Source organism: Oryzias latipes, chromosome 10 (assembly GCF_002234675.1).
Source record: "Oryzias latipes chromosome 10, ASM223467v1".
NCBI lineage: Eukaryota > Metazoa > Chordata > Actinopteri > Beloniformes > Adrianichthyidae > Oryzias > Oryzias latipes.
In genome coordinates this window covers 22,663,083-22,686,256 of record NC_019868.2, presented here as the reverse complement: position 1 = coordinate 22,686,256, position 23,174 = coordinate 22,663,083, and the positions used below count along the sequence as shown (strand labels likewise).

Here is a 23,174-nt window from a genome sequence, read left to right as displayed (position 1 = left end):
TTGTTGTAACCTGCGCTGGTGTGGGATTAGCTCTGTGGTTTTTCTATAGTTTTGTGTGAGCACAGCAAGGACCAAGTGGTTTAAGTGCTGTTTGGACAGACTGGAATCTTGCCTGCTGTGGAAGTCCCATTGCTCTCTACTTCTTCCCTTGGGCCCCTCTCAACTCTCATTCTGTGTGGGGAGCAGTGGGCTGTAATCACTAAATTACTGTTTTCTCCAGTCACCACACAGCACAGCACCTCAACCTCACTGTTTGATGTTTGGAAGCTCTTAAACAAAACAAAAAAAGGTTTTGGTGACATCTTTTCAATAATCTTTTTTTTCAAAAATCACTGGCAAAATGGAAAAAAAATAGTCCTACAACTACAACAGTTTTTTCTTGGAATGTATAGGCAAAAATGTTTTTAAAGTAAGCATCCCAACAAAGAGGGATTTGCTAACTTTCCTTCATCCTTAAATTCTCTTGTAAAGCACGATGCACAGCGGATGGGAGGGTGGATGGGCTGAGAGGAGAGAAAAAGCAAGGAGAGTATGGGAGAATATGGGTTGTCATGGGAACAGACATGGAGAACACTGCATGAGTGAAAAGGTTTGAGACAAAGTGATAGAATAATGAAGCAAATGAACCTGGGACAGGCTGCACTGTCAGACGGGTGTGAAGAGGACACGGAAAGGTGTTTGGCGTAGGTGGCAGATCAAAATAGATGTTAGGATGTTCTGTTACAGTAGAAAGTGTGCTCAGTTATTATTATTATTTTTTTGTGAGGCTGAAAACGATCCATTTTCTGTTATACGCTATGACCCGTCATTGTCCACCAAGTATGAGTCACATTGAAACAGTGGGGAAAATGCTCTGTGTTCTCCCTCCAGCCGGTTCCCACCAGCCCGACCAGTTCTTCCCCCACGCCCGGTGGAACACTGGGCATGTCCAAAATGGATGCCCCCAGCATGCAGGACGTCTATATCCTCTCTCCTGTCTCTGGACTCTACAGCACCAGGTCAAACACACACAGAGGTCTTGATGGGGATCATTATGATGATTATTTTGATGCTTCTGATGACAGGGATGATGGTGTTGATGGCTCTGACTGTGACAGTTCTGTCTTTCTGCAGGGAGGAGATGGGTCTAATGTCATGTGACGATATCAGTCGCTACAACATGAGCTCCCAATCTGGCTCTAAAGGTTCAGAGGCAGTCAGCTATTTTCTGGATCAGGACAGCGGTCAGTACTTCTCATTGCTGGAAGGGGATGGACCTCCGGGGCCGGACTACGACCGAAGCCGCAATACAGGCGTGCGGCGGCGAGACAAGACCCCAACCCATGGTAAGACGGACAGAAGAACTGCTGGGTTTGACGCGTGAAACTGCACGTTCACCTCAGTTGTCTCATCACGTCATGAAATCTCTTCACGCTTCATACTTGCTTGCTTCACGGACCTGCTTCCTCATGTCTTCACCTGGGGCGCTCTTCCCTCTTACAAACAAAGCCAGTCAATGGAAACGCTTCAGCTCTCCGTCTGCCCCACCACCTGTGTCCACCCCTTGTCTCCAGACAGCTTCCAGATCGTTGTGAAATGCACAGCTCTGTCAGTCTATCAAGGGACCAACGCGCCATATGACAGCAAGTAAAGGGTCATGGAACTGAACAACAAACCACCTTGTCTTTTTCCTTTCATTAATAAACATGCTAATCTTAGATCTCTACCAGCTGTGTGCAAGACTCACAATGTCCGACAACAGTTTTAGAGCAAACTGGAGTAGAACCTTAAAATATGATGGTGACAAAAATATGTCTATTTATTTAAATTTTAACCACATTTTCCAAACAAACAGGCAGACTTTCAAGTTTAAAGATATAGTTATGTGTCTTACTAGAGTGAAAATTATCCAAAAGTCAAATGACATTTTCCAAATGACATACTGACAGTATGGAAAACATTAAAAAGACAAATATTCTGCAAAGAAATGAAAAAACAAACAAACATTAAAATACCAATAATAAACCCCATAAGCAATTTCACAATAACCTTTGTAAATAGTAAGACTGGAAGGATATTATTGGGGTGCTTATGTTCTGTCATTCTAATATTATAACCTTTAGGTTTTATCTCAAATGTACAAGACTAATAATGTATGCAAGAGAACAAAAAAAGGTCTGCCTCTACTTTTTGAACACAAATAATCCTTTTCTCTTTTACAACATAAAGTCCCACTCCAGTCATTTGATTGCTTTTAAAATCGTTCCAAGTGGTGTTTTAGTTATGATCATTCCATTTTAAGTCTACATTTGAAAAAAAATTTTTTTTAAGACGCATTTTCTGCAGAGTGGCAGTAGTCAACGCACAAAAATTTGAATTAAGTAATGCTCAGAAAGGCAATTTTAGGTTACATTCTCTTTATATACCCTAATTTCCGGTCTATAGAGCGCACCTGATTATAAGTCGCACCGATTACATTTTTAAAGGATAAACCATTTTGAACATACATAAGCCGCACCGGTCTATAAGCAGCATGTGCCCACATTGAAACATGTGTTGTAGAATGAGAATGTGCTGAAACGACGCGCGTGTGTAAGAAAGAGGAGGGAGCGAGAGCGCGCAGCGGAAGTGTGTTGAGGGTGCGCATTTATGTTTGATATACAGAGAGAAGGGAAACTGCAATAAAAGAAGGTTTCCCCCAGAAGAATGATGAATGATTCGTTATTAACCCGCTCTGGAGGCTCTGAGGGTCCGAACGGGGAAGTGAACCCCGAAGGAAGATGGAGAGGATCTCCCCTGCATTTTCCGACCACCGTCAGAAAGAAGTAAAGTAATCGCAGGAAAGGTTCAACATATGATATATTTACAAAGAAAGACGGTACACAGAAAGAGTTTTCAAAGTTTTAATGACATACCTGAGCTTTTCTTTCCAAACAGTGCCTGTGACGCGCTGGTAACACGGCAACAATATGGTAGTAACAGCGCTAACAGGACTGGTTAAAAAAACATACCTGTAAAAGTCACTGAGCAAGAAAAAAAAACAAGTCACTGAGAGTAGCGTGCCCTTGAAGTTTTCTTCCACAACAGTGACACACCGTAACACAGCACTAACAGGGCTGTTTTAAAAAACATAAATGTAAAAGTCTCACTCTTTCCTTTTCTGCTCGAGCGCCCCTAGAGGCCATTAGAAAAAATGCATTAAAAAAAAGAGCATAAAGTAGCCGCATCATTGAATAAGCCGCAGGGTTGAAAGCTTGTAAAAAAAAGTAGCGGCTTATAATCTGGATGTTACGGTAGTAATCCTCCATGACCGGCACGATGGCGCACCGATTAGTGCTTTTGCCTCACAGAGTGAAGGCCTTGGTTTAAATCCCATCTGGGATCTCTCTGTGTGAAGTTTGCACGTTCCTCTTCCCAAAGTCCGAAAGCTTGCCTCATAGGTTAATCGGTTAACCGTAAATTGACCGTAGGTTTGACTGTGAGTGTGTATGGGTGTGTGGCCCTGTGACCTGTCAAGGGTGTGCCCCGCCTTCACCTCACGGTAGCAAGGTTAGCCTCTGGCAGCCCCGTGACCCCACAAGGGATCATAGGGGGTGAAGGAAACGAATGGCTGTCCTCCAACATGAGAAAAATGCCACAAGAACATGTTATAAACACAAATTTCCTTTGAGTCGGTCTGATGAGATATGTTGGTCAGATAAAAATTGTGTATTCGTTATTTTTAAAATTCCACACCCGCCCATAACTAGGAGGCGATTTTCTAAAAAGAAATCTGCAGAAACTATGTCCTAAAAAACGATGACATTTTTTTTAAATGTTGACAAATGCCAGCAAAATCATAATTAATGGAAACGCTTTTTCCTCAATAGATCAAAAAATGATCGAAGTGAGACTCTGCCATAAGGTGAAAAAATTAAAAGTAAAACTAATATTTTGTCTAAATTCATTTTAAGCTCAAACCAGCCCTGCCCTGTACCTGCACACTTTGTGTGTCACCTGTCCACCCCCTCCAGCTGTCCACCCCCTCGTCCACGCTGTCGCTCAGTCCCCACCTCCCCAGTGGCCAACTTTCTGATTGCTGATTCCAGGTGACCTAAGACCAGTTTCCATGCCTCCTGAATATAATTGGATGGGAGAGGCGAAGGAACCCAGCATGGGCAAAAGAGGGAGCAGAGGTACAAGCACAAACACACACTCGGGGACAAACACGGGCCCGCACAGCTGGGTCATACCGGTGCCATGCTCTGCTCCATACTCAGCTTAACGCATCTCAGCTCATCCTCTGGTTATCCATGGTGCTGTGGTACTGTGACGATACATATCTTGCTAGCGTATGTATCTGCTAGTGGCAGCCAAACAGAAATGCAAGGGATTTGCATTGATCCAGCCATTCTGGAAATGACAATATGTCCATTCGTAGGCGGTTTCAACCTCAGCATAAACTTTTCACTGAACCTTAATCTGTATTCAACCAAGGAACCTTCAGTTTGCCATTAAAAACTCCATGAATAATATTAAAGCTCAGTACTACTGTACGGTCCTGCTTTTTTAGTCCTTCCTTCCTTTCTTGCCTCCTAGTTTTTTTAAATGTCTGGATTAAAAACAAACAAACAAATGAATTGAGAGGCTTTTATCTCTCTGGAACCAGAACAAAAGTTTCTGAAACAGATTTGGTGGCGGTGCCCTCCAAATCAACAAAATGACTGCAGATTATAGCTCAGGTCCATAGCTGTGATCCATATCACATCCTGGAGCTCTAAAGCACTTTTATCCCTTTTCTCGATGGCTTTTTATCTTTGTCTGCTTGACCTCAGCTTTTCCTACTCTCGGGTGTACCTCAAACCCGCAACACTGTGTTCTGCCTCAGCATTTTTTTCTCCTTTCTTGGTTTCCTGTTTGACTCAATCCAACCAACTTCTTATGTTTCCCACTTTCTCCTCAGACTCAGACAACTCCCTGCTGCGCTACCTTAGTGACGACAAGATCCTGGTTATCGAGGAGGAGCCTGAGGGTCCCAGCAGGGAGAGCCGGCGGGATTCCACCAGGCGCTCACGCCGCAAGAGCCGCAATCCCAGCAGCCCCAGCTTTCCCATCAGCCCTTCCATGTTGTCTTCTACTCTCCGACTTGACCAGCCGCCAGAGCCTCTGCCTGTATGTACATAAAATCATATTGTTAACATTCCAACAGAAGGTACTTTTTAAATTGTGTTAATTGGTGAACAAATGATGAAAAGTGCAGAAAAATAAAATAAACTTAAAATGTTACCACTGGCCCCCAAATTTAAAATAAACTACACACAAAATAAACTTAAGCTACGGAAAACGTAACAGGCCTCACACCTATTATAAATGATCTAGAGCAAGTGCCTCTGGTTGTTATTTTTGTGAGGTTGTTATTTTTGCGGATGTTGTCCTATTGTGCATTTTTATTCTTTTGTGATCTTTATGTTCTAGCTGTGGGTTCATCAGCCCAGGATAAATGTCTCTCACGGAACAATTAAGTATTTATTGATTGATATTGATTGATTGATAAACACAAAAAATAGTGACAAGGATGTTGCACTGTCGGCACAAATATTTACAAGTTTGCACATTCCTGCTCCTGCTGCTTCTAGCATCATTAGAATATGTCTAACTCAACTAAACAACTTTTTTGCTGTTAAAGGAGGGTCTTTTCAATGGATGCAGATTTTATATTAATCATGCTGCTGAACTGCTTTTGTCACAGCAGACAGTAGAAATGACAAACCATTAAATGAAATCAAATGATGCCAAAGTGCCATTTAAAAAAAAAAAGTAATAACAAAATTTGTTTTCATGTTTAAAAGCATAGATTTTGAACTGATGTGGAGTCATGGAGCGTTCATTTGTGTCTTAGGGAAGTTATATGGCTTAATGTGAGGAGGTAAAAAAACTAAAAATAATATAAAGACAGTAAAAAGTTGCAGACATGAGTCTCCATGACCTACAGCTGTTTCTTCTTCTTTCCTCTTCCTTGTCGATCAAGAATCTCTGTACAAGGATTTTTTTAAAAGTTTATTATGTTCTCGAACTGAATGCTTCTCTTCCAGCTCAGTGTAGACGGCACGTGCCACCCCAGACTGACAAAGGCATCTGATGTTTGTGGCTGCAACAGCTTGCCATTAGCTGGAAATCTGAAATCTGAGCCAAATTCAGATTAAAAAGATGCGCATATGTGCTAGTGTGATCTCTTCTTATGGTTTATTATGAGAGGCAACATCTTGCAACAAATGGAGAAAAAATCTTTAAAAAAAAGTCTCCTCATTGCCATACAGGCCCCATAGTAATAATTTATGATTCTATTATTTAGTAATAGAATTCAAACTCCTTTCTGTAATACTTTTTAATACACACTATGAAGCATTAAGCATTAGCTGAGCATAAATAAACACTTAATTAATTATTTATAGAGTATTACTCCTACTTTATTAAGCATTGGAAAGAATCTTATATGTATTGTTATAAATTATTCATTATTGATTAAAAATATTAGTACAATGTGTTTATTAATGGAATTTAAAAAAATATTGTTTTAATTAAGTATTAAATAATTTACAAACCAGTTATAGTTAATGAATAAAGTCTTAAAATGCCATTAATATACACATTATAGTAATCCTTTTTAATCAAGAATAAAACATTCATAACAACACATAAAAGCTGCTTTCTAATGCTTAATAAAGTAGGAGTGATGTTAATGCTTAATTAATGCTTTATAGTGTGTAGTTATTATAAAGTGTTACCAAATTTTCTTGAATATGCAAACCAATCTGCCAATGGGGTAAGAAAATGGTCACACCAAGAATTCTTATTTTAATCACAAATTCCAAACACTTAAAAATGTTTTCTTGAATTAAGATAATTTTGCAATAGAGAAAAAAGTGTTGATAAGATTATTGTTTTTGCAAGACAGATATTAAGACAAATTTTCTTGAGACGAGTGTCTTTTTACTTTCTTAAGTTTCAACTTTTGCAGTGAAATCTTTAAGTGGATTGAGGAACAGCATTTGCTTCTTGTGTTGCTAAAAGTCATGACAGCTAAGACCAAACTATCAGGTTTTTAGGTTTAGGAACTCCAAAAATGAGTTAAATTGCACAGGGCTAAATAAAAATAGCTACCTGTTGTTAACCCTTTGCGGGACACTTATTGAAATATTAGAGCTAATTACAGTTTCAACCTCAAATGTTTGTTATGAGATGTTTTCGGGACCACCTCACTTCAAAAAAATGCAAAATTCTTGTGCAAATGATGGATTCCACATTTGGATTCTTATATATTCCAAATTCAGTTTCTCGCTGAAAATATATTTAGAATATATTCCTCAAATATTCTTAACTTCAAAATTCTGTTTCAAAAAAGGCCTCTAGCAGTGAAGTAGGTGCTACATTTGGCAGGTTACAAGCTCCCTGCTTTACTCCATTCCAATCTATCCCCTTGTCGTTTTTCTCGTCCGAGCAGGTATCTGGCACGAAAACTGTACAGCTGGATAGCTCCAATATTGCTCGCCAATTTTGTTGCACCGATAGACTTATGTTGGGGTCATAAGGGGCTGAAAGCTAGCAGGAAAGCATGTAAAGGGATGGATGATGCAAAATGGGGGCAGGCTTACTCCGCTCCACAACTTCTAATGAACTCCTGCTGCTCTACAGAAACTATGTCCTTGAAAACAACACGATTTTTTAAAATTTTGCCTAAAAACAGGTAATCACAACTAAAAGACCACTGGGAACACTTTTGGAATAAATAAAAAATATGACTGGAGGTGGACTTTAAGAATTTGTTATACAGTTGGAAGTAAGTTCAGGCATGAAGGAATTAAACAGCATACAAACTTTATTACTTTTAACCAATCACCTAAAAGCCTCATGACCAGAGAGCTGTTGAAATGGCTATCATACCTAATCTTGCTCAAGTCACTGAGTTTATAAATGCTGAAAACATGCTTGATTATACATCATACAATAATTTCAAAATCAGTGTCTATTTTTTGATAAAATATAATGTTGATGATGTTATTGCAGTAAAAAACTAAAAATATGCATCTGTTGTTTATCCTGTTAATATTGAACGAGCTGTTGAACATCAGTATTCAAATACATTTTTGGATATCAGATAGTAACATCTATATAAACGTAAATTAAGACATTTTCCTGTCTTTAAATCAGGCCTCCTGCAGTGTTTTTTTTTCTTGTTTTGCATTTAAGATGATTGATTTATAGATTTACAAACTGATCAAGAAAGGTAATGCATATTCTTCTTAAAACAAGTTTAATAATCTTACACAAGGTGCTGTTTTTATCTAAAATTAAGATCGATATGATTTTACACCTAGTTTTAAGATTAATAATCTAAGTTAAATTGACAGTGTAAGACCCAAGCCTCAAAGTGGGTCTTCTTTGTCTATAGTTATTGACAGACTAGGTATTGTTTGCCAACTTTTCTCAAAGTTTTCTTTCGTTTTTTAGCTCTGTCAGATCAAAAACCTTTTTGCAAATCCCCTGGGACCCCAACAGATGGAGGTTACGCACAGTGCCAGAGAACTGAGCCTTGAATTTGTGGAGCTGTTGAGTTTTCTCCATGCTGAACCAAAAAAGCTGATTGAATCTGCTCAAATGAGGGTCTTAGGTTATGCAGTATGTGTGCTGGCTCATCTGCTCCAACATGCCTTTGATGTGATTATATCAAGCTTTGTCCTCCAGGTTCTGTCTCTTCTATTAGCATTCAGCTTAAAATTCAGTCTATGCTTTGTCCTTTCCCCATTGACCCAAGGTTTGTAAATCATGCAATCAGCATCATGGAGAGTTTCTGTCTTCTGCCTAAATAACTCATCATAAAACCGAAAACTGTTTGTGTGTATGCTGCAGATCACACTGTTTACAGATTCACACTTTGCTAATTGCATGCGAGGGGGCCTGTAAGGTAGAGGAGACAAAGGAAAGGGAGGATACAATGTGTTTTTGTCTGACTTTGAAGCACCATGTAGCTTTGATATTTTCCCTCATGCACACACCAAAATCCAAAAAAACAAATGCACTTGTGCAAAAAAATTCTAAAAAAGAAAAGTGCATTTGTATGCAAGGTACCCATTTCACAACTCTTCTTAATGCATCCTAATATCCTAGTCTCCTCTGACACGCCTGAGTCTAAACAGGAGTTAAACAAACACACACACTTATTTGCATGCGTACGCACACTAAGAGAAGCGCGTACGCCTGTGCGGGGGTGGATGACTCATCATCGAAACCATTTACAAGCACGACTGACAGACTGCTTAAAACACACAAACACACACAGACCCGGTGTGCAGCTTCATCACACCAGCAATTTCTAACTCTCAGAGCTGTGTGATTGTCATGACAGTGACTCATATCTGATTGGCAGCACATGAAGTGCACCGTTCTTTGCTAACAAGCAGATGCCCATTACAACAACCTGCTTCTTTCCTATTTTCCATTTCCTCCGGATGATTCGGTGCAAAGCAGGCAAACCTATCATAAAAGAAAGAAAGAAAAAAACCCTCACACAGTTGTCATGTTATAGAATCATGCAAAATTTGTGAGATTAATCAAATTGCAAATTGTGGATTTATATTCAGGTGGTGAGACCAGTGATTGATTCTCTTTTGTTCTTTAAAGGCTCACTCCAAGGAATTGGTGTTTTTTTGGTGTTTTATGTTTGTTCTTGTGGCATTTTTCTGATGATAGAGGAACAATATAAACAAAATTAGGAGTAAATTAGCATTTCTGAGTGTTTCTCTATTCAAATTGTGATAGATAAGTAGTAGATAAAGACCTACGGTTTGAAAAAGCTCATATTTCTGACTCAGCAACTGAAATGGGCGGGCTAGAGTCTCCCTGCTCCACTCTGTTGTGATACATCCAATTAGATCCAGAAACGTCTTTGTGTTCCTCGTCTGACCTGGTGTCCAGCTCAAAATTGTACGGCTGGATAGCTCTGATATTGCACGCCGTTTTTGTTGCTCTGCTAATGTTGGCTTGGGGTTATGAGGGGCTGTAAGCTAGGTGGAGAGAGAGTGTAAAAGTGATGATGGGTGTGTCCAAATTTGAAGACTGCACCCTTCAATGGCCGCGGGCAACTATGGCTGAGTCCTTCGTCAAACGGGTAGAGCGGATTTGAACGGCTGTGAATTTGGACGGGTTTGGCTTTTATGTAATCCCAGCCATTACATCGGCGTCTGTCCTGTCGCCTAGCAACCATAAGTCCCGAACAGAGAGTAGTGGTGAACCAGGCATGGAGCTCAAAATTTTCCTGGCTCATCTGATCCTACTTTTAATCTTGGAGGTGTAATTATCAAAATGTGTAGATATCCCCAACTCCGGGTCCCGCTTCACAGTCCGTTGTGAAAATAAAATCTCCGGGTTCCGCCGCAATGCATCTTGGGATTTGGGCACCATAGAAGGGTACACCAGACTAATCCTTGAAATCGGGAAAAAGAAAGCCATATTCGTTGGCTGCATTCGAAGGAGTCGTTGAATTTGGACAGCACTTGTTGCGGTGCTTTGACGTAAGCAGCCTTCAAACGCAGCCTAGGAAGAACGCAGCCCTCCAATTTGGATGCCGCCACTGTCAATTCAGCATAGGGTTTTTTTTCGCTCCAACGGCCAACCCCTAACCCTAACCCACAACCCAGAGGCAAAATTTTTGATGAGCTCCTGCTGCTCTGCAGGCTTTTTGATATTATCTAAAAATGGCATAATCACAATAAAAGACCACTGGGAACGCTTTTACAAAAGGTCAAAAGATGATCGGAGTGGGACTCGGACATATCCTCATGCAGTCCCATTTTATTAGACAAAGGTTTCATTGTATTTATTATTTTCTGGACACAAATACAACCCAAATTTTAAACAGAAGACCCTTCAAAAATCTCAGTGGTGAGAGCTGGGAAAAGTACTTCATGGTTCCACTAATCAGTAGCTGTAGTTAGCAATTCTTTGTGCACTACATCCAAGTAAATTATAGTCATCAACAATTCAAGTCTGTAATCAGCCCCAAAAAGTCCTGTAGTGATGAAGCTCTTTTCTCTTTTAGGTTTGAGATTGTTCAAAGCAACAATTAGCAAATAACTCACACTTTGCATTTAACTAAATTGGAATAAGGACCCTAATTTTTTTTTAATTTGAACTCTTTAAATTGGCTTTTTCTTTTTTTTACAGAATCTGGGCAAACTGCATTCGTGACATCGGAGTTTCAGGTGTCTTTGATTGTCATGACATTAAATGTAATCCAAAAGGAATCGAATCATTTTCGTGGCATTTAACAAAGGGAAAGCTCATGGAGTGTTGCTGTATAGTTTTTTTTTAATCTAATAATCTGTGAAGAAAACGGCAATAACAACATTTCTGGCATTAATTTACATGTTATTGATGGTCTTTTCTATTCTTGTCATCAGCGAGGAGCGGACACATTGCGAACTGACACAATGGACCGGTACGTTGGTGATTTTTGGCAGTTTAAACATCATTTTCTGTGGTTGGAGAAGTTATTGAAAGGATTTTGTGATCTTACTTTTTCCCTTTGCAGATACTCAGGTTCAGGAAGCTCAGGGGGTGCATCCATGAGAAAGGTAACAAAAAAATAATGCAATAGGTCATTGATCTGCAAAGAAATCAGTACTGCAAATGAATAAGTACACACTAGCAAGACCGTAGTAACTAACAAATTAGTTTTTTAAAAATGGTTCCTTTCCAGCACCGTTGGATTAAAACCTTATTTATGGGTACAAGCGTCTTCCCCTTATGCTGGATCTGTGGATAAATCAAAGCCGAGCTGCAGTCAGGCGGAGATTGACTTCAGTTCAGGACTGTGATAATCAAATAAAAGACAACAGGCAAATGTGACAAATTACTTTTCCATATTTAGACCGTGGTGACACAGAAGCTGTCTTAGTCATTCACCCTAACTTTCCTCTGAAGCAGTGGGAGTTGTAGCACACAGTGACTCAGCTCAGACTGTAAGCAGACACTGAAACGGAGAAACAACAGGCGTCTGAAACGGCAATGTTTCCTACGCTTTATGATGCTTGAACTTTTTTTACTCGTTTCAGACTTTTTAAAAGATTTTTTTCTGTATAAAAAGGGAAACACTGGCTAAAAAAGACGTGCATGCATTAATAGATGTATTCAGTCAACGCTGGTGCAATGCCAGCCAAACAGAAGGCTTTTGAAACTTTCTTAATAAAATGTTACACCACATCCTATCAATTCATAAATCATATAAAAGTACCAGTTTTTATCAACACCTAAACCTATAAGTTAGGGGCGGCCGTGGTGCAGCAGCAGGGCGGTCGACCCATGACCGTAAGATTGCAGGTTCAATTCCTGCCTTGCACGCCCATGAGTGGAAGTGTCCCTGGGCAAGACACTGAACCCCACTTTGCCTCTGGTGGGAGGTTGGCGCCAGTGTTCGGCAGCGGACTCGCCACAGGGGTGTGTGTATGTGTGTGTGACTGGGTGAATGGGTCTGTGACTGTGAAGCACTTTGGGCCTTGTAGGTAGAAAAGCGCTATATAAGTATACACCATTTACCATTTGTATGATAAAAACAAAAGAATATATATGTTACAAGCTAATTTGTGTTTAGAGTAAATATTGTTGTTTTTGATCAGTTGCAGACTGTGAAGTTTCAGATATAAGCAGTTTCCTCTAAGGGCCCATAACTTTGTTTTTTTTTGTTGTTTTTTTAAAAGCAATTAAAACAATTGAACAATTGTAAATAATTACTGTTGCATAATGTATTTTGCTGAATGTTTCTTTTTTTTCCCCATCTAGTCTTTTCATTACACATCTTTAAGAACAAAAACCAAAAGGAGAAGTAAAGGTAGGCAATCATAAATGGATTCCTGTTCCTGTCATAGTTTTTGAATGTATTTTTGGGTCTGCAAACTTTTCGTGCAATTGCATTTTGTTAGCTATCAAAATTAAAAAAAGATTCTAATCCATAGTTTGGCACGCATTAGCTGGCAGAACCACCTTTATGTTTTGCTAAATGAAATTCCCTGAAGTTGTTGTAGTTGAAATGACTCAAATATAGTATTATTTAATGAATTTATGGATATTTATCCAAACTGCAACTTCCATCAGGCTAATTTCAGTTTGACTGAACTGTTGCTCAAATATATTCGCTTCTATTTTAGCATATATTTTTAAAACTTTGTTGCATTATAGGTTTCAGTACAGTGTGGTCAGATAACCTCGTGTTGGTCTTGAGAATTCTTTAGTAAATAAAGGAGAATTTGGCCTAACTAATGACTAAACATGCCAAGCTCCAATGGTAGTAACAAGCCCATATTATCACTCTCTCACCACTATGTTTGTAACAGACTTCAGATTATTTGTCCACTTAAAACAGCTCTCTAAAAGTGTAGTTATTTGTTTAGATTTAAAACTACAAATTCAAATTATTTGTCTTTTACATTTTGGGGGAAAAAAAGTTCCCTTTTGCCACAAAATGTTTCAGTTTAGCCCTGAAATGTTCTGATGCTAATGAAAGCTGATGACAGATGTCTGCTGCCCCCGCAGGTTCCCTCACTAGTGCCAGTAGAAGGAGAATCTCCTGTAAGGACCTTGGCCACGGTGACTGTGAAGGCTGGCTGTGGAAGAAAAAAGATGCAAAAGGATACTTTACCCAGAAATGGAGGAAGTATTGGTTTGTCCTTAAAGAGTCTTGCCTTTACTGGTACACCAACCAAAATGTAAGACACAATTCCTGAACAAAAACCTTTACTGTCTTTGTCTTGTTTTTCTAATAACATGCATGAGTGTCATTGAATTGAATTAAACGTTATTGATCTCACATTGGAGAAATTAACCAGTCATGGTGACTCAAAGGAAAACAAGAACATCATAGATCAGTAAACATGAGACAAACAAACAAGAAAGAAAAAAAATTGGTTGATAAGTAAATGCATACGTTTTGATGATCTTGTATACAAAGGAGTGTGTGTATATACAGTATAAAAGTACATATACAAGTATATATTACAACCAGTAACAAAAGCTCCAACAAATAAATGCAAGAAATTCCACAAAACACTGAAGATGAAATAAACTTTACAAGTTAATTAACTTGTAAAACAGCAGAGTAGAACACTACTTAAAGACAAGTTAACAAGTTTTAACGCTTATTTTTGCAAAATGACTAAAAACTACCCACATTTTTTAAAGAGAAAAAAGTCTAAATGTGATATTTTAAGCATGTTTGATGTCATCATGAAATTACATTATATGTATGTTAAAAGTGAAGTGAATAAATAGTAAAAATAGTATTTTTCTTGGAACAGACTACTATGTAAACACACAGGCAAACATTAAACAAATGCAAGAAAAAAGATAAGATAAGATAAGATAAGATAAGATAAGATAAGATAAGATAAGATAAGATAAGATAAGATAAGATAGGATAGGACTTTATTGATCCCTGGAGGGAAATTCGGTTGTCACAGCAGCCAAAACAAGAAATATAGCAGTTAGAAAAAGACAAAAAACAAAGTAGCAATGAGTAGGAATAAAATAGTAATAATACAAAGTGGAAGTAACAGTACACGTCATAAATAACAAGTTAAATAAGGCAATAAATAACAGCAGCGGTTTCAGCAGTCCTAGACCGTGTTGTTGTGTAATCTGACTGCTGTTGGGACGAAGGACCTCCGGTAACGTTCCTTTTCGCCCCGGGGGTGCAGCAGTCTTTGGCTGAACGAGCCACTCATGGTCCTCACCGTTACATACAGAGGGTGAGAGGGGTTGTTCCGGATGCTGGACAGCTTGGTCAGCATCCTCCTCTCACCTACAGAGTCCACTGAGTCCAGGGGACAGCCCAGGACAGCAAATATAATTAATGTTAATGAAAGTTAACCAAAAATTCAAGACAGGTTTATTCAAATATACACCTCATGTGTCTGAAGATTTATTACCCCCCTATTGTAACAGTACATTTCATCCAATGACAGGATGAATAAGAAAAAAAATAAAAAAAAAAAATAAACCAGGTGTCTTCAGTTGCTTTTACTCCTTAGAAATCTCATTCATGATGCAGTTTTTTTCTTTTTCTTTTTTACTTGGACAAATTAAAACCAGAGTAATCTATTCAAAGATCACAACTAAACCACAATTAGTCCAGTGAAACCCTTAAAAGATTTTGCATGCCCCTGAGCTTTCCGTTCATCTTAAATCAACAGATAAACGACATCATATTTAGGACTTAAGAAGGAAATTAAATGCTGATTAAAGATCTTTAATAAACCAATTTATGCAAAACACAACAATACTAACTGATTTGCTTTTGCCATTAAGGAGCTAATACTTAGAAGAAAAAGAAACATTTCTGGAGGTTTTGATAAGGGTAGCCTTGTAGCCAAACAGCTGCAGGTCCGGGTGGACAGTATTGTTGTAGAAAGGAAGTTAATACATGCAAGAGGATTAAAGGGTCACAATCAGGATTTGTTGGTATTTTTAGAAGGAATTAACCTGGAAAACAAATCTATGAACTCGTCAAAAATGGCACTTAAATGTCGAGGCTTATCAAGGACAGTTGAAGCTTCTTTGCCTTGTAAAGCTGAGTGATGCATGGTCTTTACTCAGGCCAATCTAAATAACATATGCTGTTTTCATATGCTTGACTAGAGTATTACTATCTTGAAGAAAATCAGCCCACATGACATTTTGTTCTCCGTGTTGATGATGCACTGCCACTCTCCATCTGTCTCCGCCTGCAGGATGAGAAGGCTGAGGGCTTCATCAGCCTCCCCGAGTTTAGAATAGACCGAGCCATCGAGTGCAGACGGAAATTGTGAGTGTCCCTCACATGTCGCCTGAAATACTAATCAATCACATTTGGTGTCGCCCACGCCATGCGAAGGCACAAAGCTCCAAACGCTAATCAGCTTTCTCCCCTCTGACTGACTGCAGTGCTTTCAAAGCCTGTCACCCCAAAATCAAGAGCTTCTTCTTCGCCACAGACTGCCTGGAGGAAATGAACAGGTGAGCTCACCATGAACAGGGATGATGAGCTGACAACGTCACCCACTCTCATTAATATTTTAACTGATTAAAAACAAGTTTACACAAGGGGGGGAGCCAACCAACACAATACAAATAAGGCATGAAGCTCTGTTTTTCAGTGTGGAGCTGTGGATGTCACGTGTGTGCATGTGTGAGCTCATAATGATATTTGCAGGAGTGCTGTCTGATGAGCTCTAATTATCCACACCTCTCCTCAGTGACATGGGAAGATAATTGGGGGAGCGTAATTAGTAGTAGTACCACCCGGATTTGAGTTTTGGACTTGCATTTAATGACTCGCATGTGCAAATGTTGCACTCATTTTTTACCCCCTGTGTTAGGTGTGAAAGGAGGAAGTAGCTCCATAAAGCAATTTTTGAAGCTCTTACTGTAAAACTAAAATTAGACCTTGCCTCTTAATGACCCACTCTAACGAATATGCTGTTCTCATGCCATGGTGGAGGACATGCATAAAGAAAATTAAGATTAATATTGCATTTCTGAGTATTTCTTTATTCAAATTGTTGGAAATCAGGCACAAGCTGCGATGTATCACAGCTGACATGTATGATCATATTTGTTAGACAACTGCCCTTTAGGAAATCTGTATGGCTATAAACTGCATGGGTGTCAGTGTAGTGCACAGTCCATCCACCCTGGGAGGTGTGGGTCAGCGCCATTGCTCCAACTTCCTGCCTACTTCTTGTTTAAAATTTCTTCCTCACATTCTGGCGGAGTTTCAAAAGGGAAGTCACCTTACGAATGTGTCTCCATTTTCTCTCATTCGTATTAGATCACTAAATCGCCAAATTTCACTTCCTGTGAAATTGCACTTCCTACAGTTACATGATGACTTTCCCAATTTTCCCTTGTGAAGACAGATCCTCTATTCTTAGTTGTGACCTTATTATCAGGTGTCTGTGGGGGGAATCGGGACAAGCTGGGATCTGCAGTGACAGACAGAAGGAAGGGCGTCTGTGGAGCAGAAAATGAAAGTTAGCCGAGGCGCACTGTTCAGACAGAGTGTGAATAAAGACGCTGCCATTTGGAGCTTTGATCTCCACATCAGCAGGACGAGTCAGTCAGGCAGATATCAACTGATAAAATACACCCCGTTAATTATTAAAGCATATTTTTAAAGTATGTATTCTGCTTTTATTTTCACTTATCCTTTAAAAGCACTTTTCACCTTTATTCTCAAGCTGTCCTTTTCAGTTTCGATTCAGTCGCTTCAGCATCGAATTGCAATTGGAATTGTTTGAAAGCCCCGACAAACTAACCAAGCCAGAGAATTTTTCAAATCGTTTTCAATCATCAATTTTTCCCACAGTACCCCAAAAAAAAATCAGTAAAAGAAAATCTTTGTAAGATTTACGAGCAGAAAACAGAGAACTAATGTATCATTTTAAGCAAAAAAACTAAGACGGTCCAATTTGTACATAAACAGACATTTAACAAACAAGAATGGTTATTAGCAGAAAGGCACAAATGTTAAAGAAACAGAAAAAAAAATTGCAGCCACATGGACTAGAAAGAGGAATCTGTGGATCAAAGAGCAAGATTAGGAAGGTGATAAAGGACCAAAGGAGATTGAAAAGTTCAGCTAAATCAGACGAACTGTAAAAAGTGTAAAAATAATAAAAATAAATAAAGCTTATAGATACAAAAAAAAAATTAATGATTTGCTCTGGATTAGGGGTCAGGAACCTTCAAGGCTTAAAGAGCCATTGAGGTCAATCTCTTAAGTAGGAGCCACACAGTCTTTTTATTGCTTTGTATTTTTTATTGATTTGAATTACTTATTGCTATCATGATAAATATAAATGAACTGTTTCTTTGGAATGAATAGCCCATAAAGGGAAAATTGCAATTTTTTATTCTAAATATGAAACTGTTGACTGAGTTTCTGATGACTTCCTGTCAAAGGGAAAGACACAATGAGCCACATGGGATCATTTCAGTGCAGCAAAGGTCGTAGTGGGCTGTGCAATGTCAGTGGTGATTTAAAAACAGACAATTTTACTGTATTTGACAAAAATGTGTGAACATGACTGACTAAAATTAAACCAAAGCTAAAAAAGTGATCCTACTCATTTTTTTTGGAGCCACTTCAACCATTTACTTTTTCTCAGAAATCAACAGTGCACCTTGGATCTGATTTTCTGTGCCACACGGTGGTCAAAAATTGAAAGGTTTCGGTACAACTTTGGTAAATTACAAAGCAACACAGCTTTATAGATTGTTGGAGCATGATGGATACTGGAGTCAGGAACCTCAGAGTGATTCATATTATGTTCCACTGTTTGTGAATTGAGTGAATAAAGTTTGACTTATCTGACTGTTTTGTTTTAACAAATGTGGCTTATAGCCTAAAAAAAAACATGTACATTTTTAAAATTAAAAACATTTTAATCAGAGAGCAACAAGGGAAGGGTAAAAGAGCCACATGTGGCCCCGGAGCCTCACATTGCAGACCCCTGAATTGAGGTAAAAAAAAGATGCACATAGTAGTATATGTAAATAACACTAATTACACAAAATGAACTATATTAAAAGACATATGACCCAGGAAAAAATTCACATTGTCCAGATCTTTCAGTAAGAAATAACCAAATTATTTGCAAAACTGATTGCGGAAGGTAAAACCATCGGCCTGTTTCTGCAGGTGGATGAACCGACTGGGACTTGCCGCTATTGGGTACACCCCAGACGACAAAGTGCCACGCCCTGATGAAGGTGAGATACTCCAGCTCAACTAGAAAACTTTGATAGTCAGTTTTTATTCTTTTGTTGATTCAAATATTTGCATTTTACATCAGACTACTGGAGTGAGAGCGATCAAGACGAGGTTGACGGTTCCATGACGCTGAAACAGGAGGGTCCTTCGTCCCTTTGTGACACCTACCATCGTACACCATCAGTGAGTAACACGGACCCATTCCAGCAGTGTTTCATTCCAACAGAATAATTTACTCCTGAAAGCCCCACACTGTTTCAGAACCGCACAGATCACAGCTAAAAGCATTAATAATGTATGGATCAAAGATCAGGGCTGCACAGTGGTTAGCCTGTCACTGTCGCCTCATGGCGAGAAGGTTTGAATCCCGGCTGGGCCCTTTCGGTGTGGAGTTTGCATGTTTTCGAATTGGGACTTGGCTTATTTCACAACCAATCTAAGCAAAAATACAAAAAGGACACGAGCAAAAGAGATGGTTATCTATATATAGATCTATCAAGCTTTCAAATGAGATCAAACTTGATTTATAAAGCCCTTTTCATACTCATGTAAGTGATTTTCTATGGTAAAAAGTCTCAATTTGGAAGCAGAATCAAAGACTTTCACACGGAAAAAAGTATAAAATAGGAACAATGTGGACGATTTATCTAGACTTGATTAGAAAACTAAAAAGTATATTATAATTTACAAATGTATATATATATATATATATATATATATATATATATATATATATATATATATATATATATATATATATTGTATATATAACAATATAAAATATACAAATTAAACATAATTCATTAAATGTACAGTTTGTCATAATCTGGTTTGTTACTGCTAACTTGAGTTATTTATACCTTATTGCTGATCATTTGTCAAATCCATGAGGATTCATTTTTTTAAATAAGGATGAAGGAATGTATGTGTTTTATTTGATCAAATTTGATTATACTTGTTGTTCATTGTTTTAATATATTTATTTGATATATCTTTCATGAAAGTTCTGTTTTTTTGTGATTGTAGTTTGTGATTTCACCTATTAATGAGTTTCAGCCTGTTGGCGAACATGTATGAATAAATTAAATGGCATTACATTATTTCAGAAATTATCATGCATATCACAGTATCAAAATGGAGTGTGTATTAATTGTCATCAGAAAATATTATAATAATATTCCAGACATTTTCCCGTGCATGAGTGAGTTTTCTCTGGCTCTTCCTCCCACAGTCCAGAAACATATTTCCGAGTTTTTTTTGGGGGTGACTTTAAATTGTCCCGCGGGGATAAGTGTGTCTGCCTGTGTCTGCTATGGACCGGCAACCTATCTAGTGTGAACTTCGCGTTTGCCCTCGAGAGGCTGGGATAGCCTGCAGCTACCCCCCAAAAACCTGCAGATGACAAAGCAGGAAGAGAAGATGGATGGATCCAAGATCTGCCTCTCTTTGGGTTATTCTGTCAGATTTTCTTTACTCTGTCTGAACTCTAGGTGGCAACAAATACACACTTTGATCTTGATCTGTGGATGTTTAAAAGTGTGCAAAATAGAGGCAATGTAACCATGGTTACCTGAACTAAACCATACAGTCATGCCAGTCATTCTTACAGTTATATCTCAGTCATTTCATTACTTTTTGCTCTCATTTTTTACTCTTCCACCTTCCTTTGCTTTCATTTGTCTCTCTCCATCCTTACACTCCTCCTTGCATGCAAACACTTTTATTTGTCTGTCTCTTCTCACATCTCCTTCCTGGCATCCCTTGTTCCACTCCTCTTTACACTTACGGTCCTCCCTCTCAGATAAGCCTTCTCCACAGCTATGATCAGCTTCCCCGCTCTGTTAGTTCCATGAGCCTCATGCGCTCCACTCCATCCCCACTTCCTCCACCAAAGAGTGCCTCCACCTCCCCTATTCCTCCACAGATGGTCTCTTCCACCTCCCCTCTCCCTCCCCAGGTCAACTCATCTAGCCCCTTCCCAGAACCCAAGCATGGTCGGCACTTCTCCAGCGAGTCCACGCACTCCCACTCCTCAGCAGAAGACCAGCGGGGAGAGGGCATGGGCATGGGCACAGGAACGGGCAGCACCAGCACACACTCATCGGGGTGCCGCTCCTCCCATCGTGAGCGTCGCTCCTGGCAAGACCTCATTGAGACGCCACTGACCAGTGCAGGGCTGCACTTCCTACAGACGGCGCCAGGGGAGAGCGACTACGGCGGCATCATGGGGGGCATGGGAGGAGAGATGGGGTTTTACGGAGGTCTGGGGAGGCAAGGTATGTCCCCAGAGAGGCGCAGGCAGGCCACGCTGCCCGTACGAAGACACCATGCAGCGGAGAGAGACAGGGAGCGGGACGGGCCCTTCCCTCTGGAGCGGGGCCCATATGCACACAGCCACACACACCGACGCTCCCACAAGCAGCGGAGCCAGAGTCTTCCCAGGAACAGGGACCCTATGCCAGGAAAACTGCTCCACAATGCAATTCACATGGAAGACAGGAGTGAAGATGAAGAGGATGAGGCGGCAGACATGCTAGAGGGTCAGGATGGTAAGAAAACACTTAACTGGCTTAATCGAAATAAGAAAAGGGAACACTTGAAGTATTGTATAATTACTTTGATTCAGGATTAGCAAAAATATCACACAGCAGGGGATGATGCTGAGCTGGAAGGAAAGCCGAGTATTACATAAAAAAATTACATAATTGTGTTTTTAAAGTATCCAGTTTGGCACAACTTAAACACATAAAACTAACTTTTACTTTCCAATTATTCAAGCAGAAGGAACCTTTAGAAGAAAATATGAAAGCCTAATGAGAGGACGCCAGAAAGACCAGCATCCATGCAGATCAGAGGAAGCCTAATGTGTTTTATCACCACTCAAACGATGCTGCTCTCAAAATGAGATTCTGTTTATATAACATCATTTCTTTAAGCTCAACTCTTGTTTCTCGATGAATGATTTACTCGACACTTAATTTGTGTTTAGCTAATACATTTAGGGGGAAAGTGTTGTCAAGACACACCTGATAGCTTTTATTTTTACATCTTTCAAACACCAACAATATGTAGGAAATCACAAGGGCTTAACTTCAAATGAGACTTCTGACTATTGTTGTGCTTGCAAGACATACTGCATGTCTTGCCATAATGTTATCTAAGTACAAAAACACAGACTAAATTTCCTTGAAAGTTGCTGCTGTACTGCTTGGACAGAGTAGCACCACGTGATTTGTCAGGATGCTCAAAAACTGTTTTTTGGCTCTAAAAAAGTTTTTGTTTGCACTGCTGAATGGAAATACAGAGGTGCCTTGCTATAAAATGGTTCATCTTTCGCTTTGTCGCAAAATTGTTAAAGGGTCATTTTAATGTTTTTTTTTGGAGCACAATGTGTTCTGCATCCTGATTGGCTGTAGAGCACCGTCAATCAGACTAGTGAGTTTAAACATGAGAAAAAAGTGTGAAAATGTTTATGTCTGAAAAAAAGTGTACAAAATATATAGTGAAGGACTCAAAAGTGGAATTACTGCAAAAGTACAGATTATACGTTGAGGATTTTGTCTACCGCTGGTTATTTTAGAACACAACTCCCACAGATGACTGGAGTCAAAACCTTTAGCAGCAAAATCATTACAAACCCAAATTTTCTTCAGTACTGCGTTGTAACTAATGTTGTTCAGCCAGTCAGGACTGAAAAATATGTATGCTCATTATCAAGGAATCTGGGTGAATCAACAAACTCAAATAACTTGAGTAACAGCTGCCACTCTGACTTATTTTGTTTACACGAAAGTTTAGCATTTCTAGGCAGGGAAAAACTTAAGTTCCTACTTTTGAATAATAGGAGGTTGACTGGAGCCTTGCTAATTGAAAATCAATATATATATATATGCTATATATACATATATATATATATATATATATATGCTATATATATATATATATATGCTATATATATATATATATATATATATATATATATATATATATATATATATATATATATATATATATATATATATATATAATATATGATTAAAAAAAAAATGTAACTTTTCTGTAGTCTAGATTTCTGCCTCCATTTACCGGTACTTTCTTTTAAAGCATGTTTTGGCTTCTCTCAGTCTCATTGTTTGACTTTTGACTGGTTCAGACCTGCAGGAGTTGAGAGTAGAGAGCAGAGAGAGGAGGGTGTCAGAAGGAAGGGAACGGCGAGTTTCAGAGGGCAGAGATCCCGAAGGGTTGGACGGACTAGAACAGCTTTATCGAGCCCTAGAGCAAGCCAATGTGACGGCCCTGGGTGACCCCAAACCCTGCAGCAGACAGGAGTTTCGACGCTGTTTTACCCACAGAGCCAGAGACCCTCTGCTCAATGACCGGCTCCACCGGATCCGAGCCCTCCGCAGCACCTTGAAGG

At 39.1% G+C, this 23,174-nt stretch overlaps 1 protein-coding gene across 2 annotated transcripts in view; it reads left to right on the top strand.

Annotated features, from left to right (window-relative positions):
* Positions 1–23,174, top strand: part of LOC101174439 (connector enhancer of kinase suppressor of ras 2) — a 75,380-nt gene that overhangs the window by 48,270 nt on the left and 3,936 nt on the right. Inside the window, exons 10-23 of one of the 2 annotated variants that reach the window (XM_023959339.1) lie at positions 871–998; positions 1,114–1,325; positions 4,068–4,154; positions 4,922–5,130; positions 11,415–11,452; positions 11,546–11,588; positions 12,793–12,841; positions 13,543–13,715; positions 15,735–15,808; positions 15,928–15,999; positions 18,686–18,756; positions 18,840–18,940; positions 20,715–21,306; positions 22,911–23,173. In XM_023959339.1, coding sequence (XP_023815107.1) covers positions 871–998; positions 1,114–1,325; positions 4,068–4,154; positions 4,922–5,130; positions 11,415–11,452; positions 11,546–11,588; positions 12,793–12,841; positions 13,543–13,715; positions 15,735–15,808; positions 15,928–15,999; positions 18,686–18,756; positions 18,840–18,940; positions 20,715–21,306; positions 22,911–23,173 — 2,112 coding nt within the window. The remainder of the gene's footprint in view (positions 1–870; positions 999–1,113; positions 1,326–4,067; positions 4,155–4,921; positions 5,131–11,414; positions 11,453–11,545; positions 11,589–12,792; positions 12,842–13,542; positions 13,716–15,734; positions 15,809–15,927; positions 16,000–18,685; positions 18,757–18,839; positions 18,941–20,714; positions 21,307–22,910; position 23,174) is intronic. The other variant, XM_023959340.1, reaches the window with a different exon arrangement.